General features: G+C 43.0%; 1 protein-coding gene across 1 annotated transcript; it reads right to left on the reverse strand.

Moving 5' to 3' along the window:
• Nucleotides 1-1,291: 1,291 nt before the first annotated feature.
• C5H14orf180 (chromosome 5 C14orf180 homolog) lies at nucleotides 1,292-10,521 on the reverse strand. Its single transcript, XM_010122707.2, has 4 exons — nucleotides 10,365-10,521; nucleotides 7,854-7,980; nucleotides 5,959-5,985; nucleotides 1,292-3,190 (listed from the first exon to the last, which is right to left on the reverse strand). The coding sequence occupies exons 1-4, from the start codon at nucleotides 10,416-10,418 to the stop codon at nucleotides 2,988-2,990; spliced, it is 411 nt and encodes a 136-aa protein (XP_010121009.1). The 5' UTR covers nucleotides 10,419-10,521; the 3' UTR covers nucleotides 1,292-2,987.
• Between the last annotated feature and the right edge of the window lie 1,686 nt (nucleotides 10,522-12,207).

Genomic DNA, 12,207 nt, shown 5'->3' on the forward strand with positions numbered 1-12,207 from the left:
TATTACCCAGCATGGCCAGCAAGGGAAATATTACCCTCTCTGGCTGATTTTGGGTAACTTTAGAGCTCCTATCAGCTTTTCCAAACTGACGTATTCACAAAGATGTCACATCTAGAAAAAGAGAATTGAACAAGGAGAAATCCCATCCAGCTTACAGCAGTGAGGATAGATCTGTGATGGTTAGAGAACAGAAAGAAGGGCCAAAGCGGGAAAAGGATGGATGGGTGGGTGGATGCAGGGTGTGTGTGTGTAAGCAGGATGGGTGAATGGGAAAAGAGCTTCAGTGTGAGCAGGAAACAAAGTAGGTAAGTCCACAGTGAAGCTGTGCAGCAGTAATTAAATGTAGGCCCAGGAGTTAGGATTTTTGCTCCTGTGCCCAGCCTTGTTATTGACCTGTTTCATTCACTCGCACAGACGCATTGGCTTTCTCAGCTTCAGTTTCTTCACTCCACCACCCTCCCAGGGGTGGCTTTTAGCTTTTATTTATTTCAAAAATTCTGGATTTGTAGCAAATTTGTTTTAGTTTTCTGCAGCTTGCCACATGTCTGATGGACTGGAGTAAACAATCTTGACCCGGGAAGTCTTTCAAGGCCATGGTGAGATCTCAACAGACAAATCAAGTGCTACCTTTGCCCGTGTCCAAAACTGTCTCAGCCAGAGCCTAGGCAGAAGCCAAGAATAGCCGTTCCTCTGTTTAATTTCCCTGACAGCCTGGATGCGATAGCTGTTCTCACTCACACTGATAAAGCTGGGCTCCAGCAAGGAGAACGTGGACATTTTCCGTTTAAAGCAGACCCCGGGTGAAAGGTGGTCCCACGCCTGTCTGCTGGGGACCTGTGCAGGGAGGTGAGCACGCATACAGACTTTACGCTGCCTCCGCATCCTCCCTCACAGTCCTAAGAGGGGTTCCAGTTTTACCTTAACCCTTTGGTTTGTTTTAAAGTTACCAAACCCAGGTTTCTAACATAGTGAAAGGGTTCACTCTACTGCTCTCGCTCTTTGAGATTGTTCAGCTCTTGTCAGCTCAGGCTTCACTTCCTTATTGCAATATGCTACGACTTGTGGTGTCCCTTCAGAAAAGGCTCCTGTTTTGAAGGGGCGAGTTGATATGTGCTGGGAGAATGTGTCAGTCCAGAGCCAAAAAAGGGATACCACTAATTTGCCAAAAAAACTTTCAACGTGAACATTAAAAAGATCATAAACATCAAAAAATCAAAAGAGAATTTGTAATGACCCTCTTACCCCATGTATGCACCAATCCAAGCATTTTCATCAGCGATTCACCAGCACACAAGTTTAAAACCTTTCTTCTTTATTGCCTAATCAGCAGGGCTGAGACAGGGGCGAGGAAGGGAAGCAGCGGTGAAACTCACCCTCTGAGTTGGGGTACCCGAGCCATTTGCACAGAGCCCCTGAACTGAATGCTCCTCCTGCAGCAGCCTCTGCTTCCCAGACTGGCAGCGTGTTGAATGCAATTGCTGTGGCGTTTGACAACTTAGGAAGAACATAAGAATAACCAACTGAAGTAACTTCTTTCTGTCCCTGCAATCTTTTTGACTCATTCTCAATGACTCAAGTCACTGCCCACTCTGCTCTCCAGAGAAGGATGAATAACGTGCTTCTGTTTATCCTCTGCCTGCTTAAAGTCCTTAGGTTGCTTGGAAAAAGGTTGTTGGGACAGAGAGATATGGCTCTCTTTTTAAAAGATAAACTCAATTAAAAATAAATCACCATCTTTTCTTTTTGGTGGGTTGCAACGCCAGAGGAATTCAAGCCAAGGTCTTGCAGGCATCTTTTCCATCTTCTCTGCAGTGTTTTCTTTCTCTTTTTTTTTTTTATTTTTCCTTTTCTTCAGCTCTTACAGGTTGTGATGTCAATCTTATCATACCAAACAAACTCAGGTGCTACTTGACAAGAACCTAGGGCCTAAAAAGCTGTTTGTGATGGTTTTGTCTAGGAAGAAAACACAGCTGAAGCTCATAAGCTTGCTCTCACTTATTCTCCTCTCAGACACCCAGAGCACCATTCCACATTTATTGCATGATCTCCATGAAAAGGATTCCCTTCAGAGAGGTGCATGCTGTGGTGGGGCAATGGATGGATAAGGGGGCTTTGCCTCCCACGCCTTCATAAACAAAAATAAACAACAAAGGCATAAATGCATAACCTCCGAGTGGATACAAGCACTGTCATAAATCTTGTAAACTCAGGTGGTGGGCTTTATGAACGGGATCAAACCCAGAGGATTAAAATACTGATTTGATAATTAGCCTGGGATTCAGTGCTGATATTTATTATGTTAGGCAAATAACTGTTTACTGTTTAAATGAGTTTTCATGTTCTTTTTCACACCTGGGAGTCAAGTGAAACATTAAGAAACAGCTTTTGCCCATAGAGGACAAAAAACTTACGAAGGGAAACAAGAAAGCCATTGGCCAGGATTTTACTAATAATCATTTCAGGTGCATAAATATAGCAGCTTGTCTTTGGCCACCAGAGCAGTGTTCGTGCAATAGTTCACATTTATTTTAATATTTGCAGAATAGCTCTTAGGAGACTTGAGGAGAAAGATGGTTTAGTATTTAAAGTCTTGACCTGAGACTCAGGAGACTTTTATTCAGAGCTTGCTGCTGCCTGCACAGATCAATGTATTTCTCTCTCTATTTCTGCTTCTCATGTCAGCAGTTTATAAGCTCTTTGGGGGACAAAATTCAGATACTTGTTTGCTGTTCAGGATGATGGAGCATGAGTCTGGTGGGACCTCTAGGTACTATTATGACTGCCAAGCAATGTGAAAAAATAAAAAAAAAAAGAAAAAAGAAAGGAGAGCAAGTGGCTGCTGGGAAGTGCAGAACAGAGGTGGTTTTCTTCCTCTTTGAGGTGGATGCCCATGTATTCCCTGCATGTGGCTGGAGTGGACTGGGAGCTTTGTGTTGCCGTGTGCTGGCTGCAGTGCTCTGAGATGTCTGTCAGGATGGAGGACATGGCTACTGCCTCATAAACCAAGTCCAGCATTTCTGAGCAATGTGTCTTATCTGAAGAAAGAAGATAACAAGTCGGGATTGAAATTCCTCCAGGACTTTGACATCTTGCTTCATGCTCGTGTAGTAGAGACTCACTGCCAGGATCAGCACTGCACAAAATGAGAGCCACAGGAGCACAGGCAATCCAGAGGATGACCTGTCATCTACTGAACGGTGATGAGGAGAAAAAAGAAAGCAGCATTATTTTAGTGTCATCTTAAACACTTCCCAAATTTGACCCCCTGCTGATGCCTTTGTCCCACTTTTCTAGGAACAGCAGGGAACACGGGGCTCTGGTGTGAGAACTTCTGCAGGCATCAGTTAAGTGATAGTGAGTCACACCTCCCGATGGAGGGTGGTGAGTATAAAAGATCTCATCTAATGGAGCATTTAAAGAGTTTAATTATATACAATAAGAACAGGATTGCCATAGCTAATGCATGATCTCAACTTTCCCTCCAGCATACCTTTAAGCTAAATGTTGGGTTAAATGCTAGGAGAATATTAATCTACCTCATCTAATTATTTAAAGCTCACAAATGTTCCATAAAAGAGAGAAGATCTAGATTTCTGTCCTTTCCCTGGTAACTCAGCTTGTTTGGGGCTCCTGCTATTTACAGTAAGAACCGAGATGTGGCTGTATTAACTGAGAGGCATATTTAGAAAACTCTGCCAGGTTTAACCCCTCTAAGTGCTAGGTGTGCTAACTACACTGGAACATCCTCTGCACTTGCTCTTAAGCAGAAGGACACTAAACATTTTTCTTGCCTTTAAAATATAGTTCAAGGCTGTTTAAATTGCCCTGGGTCAGGCACAGTACTCATGTGGAAACGAATGGGCTACATTTAGCTCGCTGACATCCATCCAGCTCCGCCGAAGTGGTGCCCCAGCCCTGGCACCTGTGTACCCATCCACGGGCCTCAGGGATCCAGTTTGATTCAGATCTGGCTGCTCTGTTTGACTGCCTGGCCATTGCACAATCAGTATTATTTTATAAAGCACATTCAGTATTAAACATGTAGTATAAAACCAAATTCATGCCGGAATAAAAACCCGTAGTGTGCAGCTATTTTCCTGCCATATGCACATAATCAATAAGGAGATAAAAATGTGCTGTGTATTATTATGGGTAAAGGGCCAACATTAGCTGTAACATATTTAAATTAGCTTCTACTGCCAGCCCTGGAATACACAGCAGTCAATTAAACTGTCATACAGATGTACAGAGAGGAAGGTAAAAGTCATAAAACCAAGCAGGAAACACATAATACTGTATCAAAAAGTGTATGGGGAAAAGGTAAAATGTTAATAGGCAGTCATTTTTATAGCTAACCAGAAACCAAATCAATGTCCCATAATAGATCTGAGTGAATTATTTGCAGCAAACAATTTATTCATTTGAATTCAGCCCTTCTTTCTGTTTGCAAATTATGCATAAGCAGACTTCAATTTTTATAAATTTGTTTATTTGATATTATTCTATGAATGGTATATTTGAAGGTATTTGTCCAGGGAATTACTCACTGCCTTCTGCTTTTGCAGACTTTGATTTGGAAGCTGGTATTTCCCTTATGTGATCTCCCACCCCTCATGATATAGTTCTCGACTGGGTGACCGCCTGCCTTTCAAAGAACAAGGCCTGGTAATAGTGAAACTTTTCTGTGGAAGCTAAACAGCTTTTCACATCAGCCTTTTTCTATGAGGTGCTTATGGCCTTTTTCAATCTTACAGAAGTTACTTTCCATGTGAAATTTCGGAGTGATTTCAAATGCAAACTTGGCTTTTTCATATATCCTCTCAATATAGGAGTTTGTTCAGTCCAGGAACAGAAAGAAAAAAAAATGGAAGTATAATGCCACCCATGAAATAGTGATGAGCTATGCTCACAACATCTTCAGCACATTGGTACCAGTATGTGCTTAAATACAAGTTTGCTCTTTTGTAGATTACAAATACAAAATTAATGCTTAAATTTGCTACTTAAATTGTTTGTTGGAACAGCACACTCAGCCCTAGCCATGTGCTCAGTCAAAGGAAAAAGCAACTTGTCTGGGAAAAGCACTGGACCAGGATACAGGAGATTTTGGTTCACACACTGTGTGCCTTGGACACACGTTACCACTGTCACCTGAGGGATATCTGGTCTTTCCTTTTCCACCTGGCTCCTTCCTGCCTATAGTACCTTGTTCCTAGCCCAATCATTTCCTTAGCTGATGTGGCCATTGGCATGAGCATACAATCCCCCTCTCCCTGGGCAATAGCAACAGCTGGGGGATGTGGGGACATTTGCTTCCTTTTGGCCTCCCAACACTACGTCTCTGCCTGTGTGTATACATACATGTGTGTATGTACCCCTCTCCCCGTACTGCGTTGCATACAGCAAGGACTGGGTGTTGGCCAGGGCCTCTAGAAATGATCCCTATTGTAAGAACACCCAGATACACACATTTGCTTGAGGGTCTGTGAGGCTGGCTGGCCTCGAACATCCTTACAAACAAAAAATAAAAACCAGATTATTTTTATTATTTCTACCCTGCTGCCAGCATGTAAATGAATTGTCTCTTCCCCACATATGAAAGTCAGCAGGGAGAACTATTGTTTCGCTTGGGGTGCTTTCTCTGCATCTCTTAGTGAAAAACCTGTACCTACTCTATTGCCATAAAATATTTTAATCATATTTAAATTAAAAATAGCTTCAGGGATTTAATTTTTGTTTCCACTATTTGTCTTACTAGATGTCTTGTTTAAAATGCTGCACTAGACCTCATCAAGACCTCGTGCTTCGTATGCTGAGAAGAAAAAGCAACAGCCACTGACAGTACAAAATGCTTTGCAGACAAAGGATATATTTGCACAGTGCATCCCAGCAGCCGCAAAGCAGACTCAGGTTAGTGCCATGGACGGCTCAGAGTTGTAATGTGAAATTTCAACTTACCCACCACGTAGTCACAGCAGGAAATGGCTAGAAAACAGAATGAAAATGTTCTTACATGCCTGGAAAGGCCTCTTTGCAGCAGATGAATAAGAAAGCAACCATCAAGCGGTGTCTCTGAAATTGCCTGATGGTTTATGGATGCTGGGCCACCCCTTATGCAGCTTTTGGCTGTACAGATTTGTATCAGATGAGGATCTACCCACTACATGCAAGCATGCAGACGTAGGTGCACTTCAGAAAAGTGAGAAAAAATTATTGTATGAGGAGGGTCAGACACAGAGATTGCCTCTGTTACAGGGAGGTCAGGAGTCAGCTCTTGCAAAAAAAAAGACCTCCCTAATCCACATTATTACTGGAAGGGAAAAGAGATGGACCAGCAGGCTGAGAGAAGAACATAAGTTAAGAAAGCAAAGCCCACTGTCAGATGCTGCTTTCATCCAACAATATCCTGGAACTGTGTCTGCTTGGCAGCCAGGGCCCAGACACAATCCAGGATGAAAAGTCCAGAGAATGGAAAAATTTAAGCAGTGCCAGCAACCTTTATCTTACCAGCCTCTATGTCAAAAACATTGTGTAGACAAACAGCAAAACATATAAATCACAGACTCTTTGCAACATGGAATACTAATTATGGGTTGAGACATTTCTTCATGGAAAAGAATCAGACTCTTCTCTGTCCTTGCAGCTCCCTGGAGCTCAATCATGGCTGGGCTGAAATCAGAGCCAGTGAGACATGGACCTCCAAGCTGGAGTGACTGCAGGATTACCAGTGCGGATGTGGGGGCATGGACTCCGGCAGGGAGCTGAAGGAGTTTTTAGCTCTCATCAAAATTCTGCTCTTCAGCAGTCAGACGAGCTTTGAAGAATTTAAGACTCACTGAGCCTTCCCAGGAGTTCAGTTTTGATGGGAAAGCCCATGCCATGTCAAGAAACAGCTTTTCCTTCCTGCATCAGGAGGTTCCACAAAAAACATATTGCAAAATCAATGAGAAATCTGTTTACAGACACATCAGCAGATGCCAAGCCTTGTTTTCAGAAGCTGAGTAGCAGTACAAACAGGTAGCTGACACAGAAATTTTACCATTCTCTCACCTGTGTTTTTACTGACTGACGTGTAGCAAAACCATATAATTTTAGTTCCCTACCAATAAACATAATTTTTCTTAGTCAGGTCAGTTTGTGAATGTCAGAATGAAATGACAGTTCTTATTTGGTTAAGAATTGTATATAGAACGTGCAGAAGTGCAAACTGCATCCTTGTGCTAGACCTTTGCTTAAGGTGATTCCCAGCTGACCTACCTGCAAACTGTTGTACTGACTCATGAATGAAAGGCCAGAGGTTATGTTAGCTGTATCATTCCCTGGGTGCCCTCGGTGGCAGAAATGGTTACATCCTGGCTGCTTTTAACCCCAGTGGGCCAGCTAGGCTCAGACCTTTGCTATTGTATCCCGTGGCATGCATGCTGCTCAGAAACACGAAACAGTTGGCTCCCTCCCCGCCATTACATCCTAGTTACCCACAATGACATAAGCATGTTTAAATTGGGTCTGAGATCCTTTTCTATGAGTGGAAGCATTGTTCTGGGGTAGACCTGGGGCTCAGCCAAACCTATGGTCTACAATGATCCCTGTGGGGCTGACTCAGGAGTTCACCATGAGAACAGTCCTGAGGCCGATGAAACATGACGCGAGAGCTTGTCTCCTCCCTGGGCAGGCAGGCAAATGGACCACATGCAATTGTGCAGAGCATGGAGTAAAAATTATCTGTCCTCTGCTCCCTGCTGAACATGAAATCATAAATACCATTATCAGAATGGGAAAGCTAATGTGGACAGACAGGGTAGATGTTAAAAGCTAGAAAGGTCATGCCAAAAGTCTTAATAGCTTGAGCATACCATGTTCAATGACTTCTTCTGGCTCACGAAATCGAACCCTTCTCTCTGCTTTCCGCTTTTCCCCCACAGCTTGGTCTACAGGTGGCCTTTTCCTCAGTATTGAAGGAGGATAGCTACTGTCATCTGTCTAAAGAGTTGATCAAAACACAAAACACATGGCCGTTCAAACTGGAGTGATGTCTCTGGGTGAAGCTTTGAGCTTTTGTGGCTATGTTACCATGTCCCTCGAAGGACATGATACGAAACACACCTGGTTTTACATTTATAGTCAGACTGCTGTAATATTTATAGCAAGACAATATGGATATTCCTTCATTGTCATAGATCTTCAGTATTCTAAAGATATCTTCTCAGCAAAAAGGTTCATTAATGTAACAGACAGCAAAGTGTTCAGAAAGGATTTCTCTAAATTGGAGTGAACAATTATTGAAGGTGGCTGCTGAACAGCCCTAGGGCAGACAAACACAAATGTGTTATGAAATAGATGAACCATATCATTGGGAACACCTTTGAAATGTTCTTGCGAGCTAAGCAGCTGCCTTCTGAATGCAGTGTTTCCATTTCAACAACTGAGACTATGCAGCAGTCTTTGCTTTGGACACTGTCCTGATGGGTACAAGAAGGTAATTTGTTTGCACTTTGATATCACAATTATGTTGTTGCTCTGTTTTTTGCTTGGAAGCCACACTCAGTCGTTGATAATGGAATCAGATTGCTGTGGATTCTGACAAATGACAAGAAATAGAGCTGCAATAACAGTAATAAATCCCTCTTCCATGTAGGAATGCTCCCACAGTCAAACCCCCGAAGGGGATCCAAAGCATCTTGGTTCAGAGACACCCACTGTCCTCTGAAAGTGGAGAGTAGATGGCAAATTTTCAACTTTTCAAAGACCTAATAGGTGGCAGAGATTCTCCACATTTTATTTTTACTTTAATATCAAAGTCGTATTCGCTACTCCTTTCCCCACTTCCTTTCCTTCCTTTGCTAAATAAACAATATTATTTCTTAGATGGTTTGTTTGCTCCTTCTGGTCACTGTCCCAGCTCCTTTTTTCCCCTCATGTGTCATTTCCCCATTCAGAGATCACATACTCCTTCCTCCGTTTTTTTTTCCTGCTTTAATCTTTCTGCTCCTCAATGCCTGCTACTTTTGCCCATTTTTAGACTCAAACACCCTTGTCCTACACTTTTTGTCATTGGATACTTTCCCCACAATCACCATTTTACACATGCACTCTTTGGGCTGCAGTAGCAGGATTAAGTCCCATTAACTACAATTTGGGGGTGTCAGACCCCAGAGCACAGAGGATAAGTAAGTTTCCCTACGCATCACGCTCTGGATAATCTCAGAAAAGCATGCGACATTGCCAGCAGGAACTGCCATGAGGAGAGGCAGTTCATCAGCTCTGATATCTTCTCCCGAGGGATTTATAAAACAGATTTTGGCTTAACTTATCACTGGTAAGGATAATTTCTCTGAGCTTGGGTTCATAAAAGCATCCATACTACCTCTGTCTCATGACCGAGGACAGTGTAGGTTGGAGCTCTGTGGTTTTTTTTCAGCAGCTCAGAAGCTGTGAGACCCGTCCAGGGTATGGGAAATCTGGATTCAACTTCTTTCAAAGTTCAAGGGAATATAAGTCCACATCGCTTACATGCATGCCCTTACGACTGGAGCACGTGATGCACATGTAGGAGCAAGGAATCTCAGTCTCTGCCACTGAAGCCGTCTTGTTTGGCCTCAAATAATTAAATATTCATTGAGCTAAAGAAAGAAAGGAATGAATGACTTTACAACCTGGTGTTTGGGTGCTCCCTTGGGGGTGGGAGAAGTCTGCTCCTACTCTTGCTCCAATGAATACTTAATATGAAATACTTAAATATTAATTGGAGCAGTCACAGGGAACAGGGTCTCTCATCTACCAGGTGAGTACCCTAATCACTCTGCTATAGCCACACACATACATGCACACACTTTCTGGTATAATGAATATTTAATCTCTCTGTGTAAAATGAAACCGGTTTAGGGAGACACAGCAGAAGATGCCCAGCTCGGACTAGTGGTGTTTACAGCTTTAGCTGGGAGGGCTCCTCTTGTGGCACAGCCAAGGAAACTGAACCTTATATTTGAAGAGATTTATAACTCCAAGTGTAACTTTTGTCCATAGGAGCTTTTCCAAACACTTCACAGAAACATCGCACTAGAAGAGAAAAACATTAAACAACCAGCTGGCTGGGTAGCACCTAGCCAAGGAAGACCTTAAAAAGGAAGAAGCATTTACAATATTTGCTAGACTTTAATAACTTATGGAAATCAAAGCTACACAGTGTCAGAAGAAATGATACATTCTCCTCTCAGACAGAAACCTGGTGTTAACACACTGTGACAATAGCTGGAAACAGACCGAAGTGCTAGTTGGGAAACTGTATGCCTTTAAAAAGAAACCATTTGTGAAAAGATTTGGGCGCTGGACAGGAGGACTCAATTTCCCATCAAGAGAGGACTTACCGGCAGCTCCTCTGCACCAGGATCAGAAGGTGGGGATGGACATATCTGGGACATGTACTCTGGATGTCAACATGAAGCCACACGAAGCTCTGGTTGAATAGCCACTTGCTCAAGAAAACAAGAAGGGCCAGGGAAAACTGTCTGGAGATCTCTGTGCAGCGAGGACTGAGCAGGCAGTGCCACTGAGCAGATGGGAGCAGCAGCGAATGGCAGAGGAGTGGAAAGAAGAGTTTTCACCCTTCACGCCAGCCTTGGCTTGGGAAGGATGACGTTACTTGAAATGTACTCAGCAGCCAAAAATAGCACACAGTGATAATACTGATTATGCAGCTGGAAAGCAGGGCTTTCCTGGCAACTGGAAAGGGGCTGAATGGAGCAAATAACAGATAAACACCTACATATTTATATGTGTAAACATGAAGTCGAGGCTGTTTTTATCATGGTTGCTGCATTTCCATGATCATGTTGATCTCCTCTCCAGAAACCATTCCCATCTCAAAAATTTTGCAAGTGGGATTGCTTCTCCTGTTCAAAATATGCTGGTAAAGCTATCAGGAAATTATATAGATTTAGTGGGATCACATATATCTCCCTCCAGTACAGTTATGACCTCACTTTATATGTTTTACAAATTAGATCCATTATTATAGTAATAAAGTGGGATTTTAACATTAGACATTTCCACAGATATTATAATAAGATTATTGATAGAAACAGAGGTGATTTACTGCTCAAGAGCCTTTAACAGCCCCTTGTCAAATGCTGAAGGCTGGTCATCATCAAATATACAATTTCCAGTCAGAAATACCTCCCATGACTGCTGAAATATGATGGTTTACTGTCTGTACAAGCACAAGCTTGAGCTTTTTTTTTGGTTGTTCTTTTCCTGGAGCTATTTATTTTCTGTGACATGTCTAAAGTACTCCAGTTCTGTGTTATTTTCCAGGTGGTTGGATAGATTCTCCCATGGCATGCTCAGACTGGCTCTCGTTTTGCACCTACGCAGTGGAGTGAGGGTTGCAAGACGCTTACATTTGCACTGGGAACCAGAGGGCACACAGCTCTGTGGGCTTCACTATTTTAATCTTTTCAGGGATCTGGGAGGTGAATGAGTAGATGGAAAGGGTCAGGCTCCTTCCCCAGAGAAAACTGGGCCAGCACAGGGGAGGCTCCCTTTGAGCCTTGCTGCCCTCCTGCAGTTCAGCCTCGGCACAGGTCTGTGTTCTCAAGCCTTTCCTTTTCCAGCACTGAAAGCAGTGGCAACATGGAGAAGGCCACATTTTGATGGCCTGGGGCTCTTCACTTGGGTGCACTGTATCTAAAAGCCACCTGGAGAGAGGCATCTTACCTTCTCTTTCCTGTGCATTGGGGTGATGGAGGGCTTTTCCTCATGCTGCAACTGGCTCACAGCTGCAGGGCTTGTGAAATGCTCTCAAAATCTCCTCTCTGGTGTGTCCTGCAAGTGTTTCACAGCAGATATTTTAGGATATCTAAGCTGAGCTTTTGGTGGGGAAAAGTCATTCTTCAAAATTTTGTTCATACTATACCCTAGACAAAAAAGTGACAAAGCCTTCCAAACCATGGTCCTAGCTTCTCCTCTGGTTCCTCCTTCCTCCTATTGTGATAATCACTTGCTACTAATTAATATAAGAAGGAATTTACTTGCCCACTTTGGCCAGCAAAACTGATGGAAGTGGGAAGAGGGAAGTCAAACTTCAGTCTTCATTTAGCTTTGACTTTCTTCATGTAAATTGTCTCATTTATTTTTACTAACATCATCCAGCAAGGCACGTAAGAAGTTCTTGTGCAGCCTCTTGTTCCTGCAGAGAGCAGCAGTGGGCTC

This window comes from Chlamydotis macqueenii, chromosome 5 (assembly GCF_036417535.1).
Source record: "Chlamydotis macqueenii isolate bChlMac1 chromosome 5, bChlMac1.mat, whole genome shotgun sequence".
NCBI lineage: Eukaryota > Metazoa > Chordata > Aves > Otidiformes > Otididae > Chlamydotis > Chlamydotis macqueenii.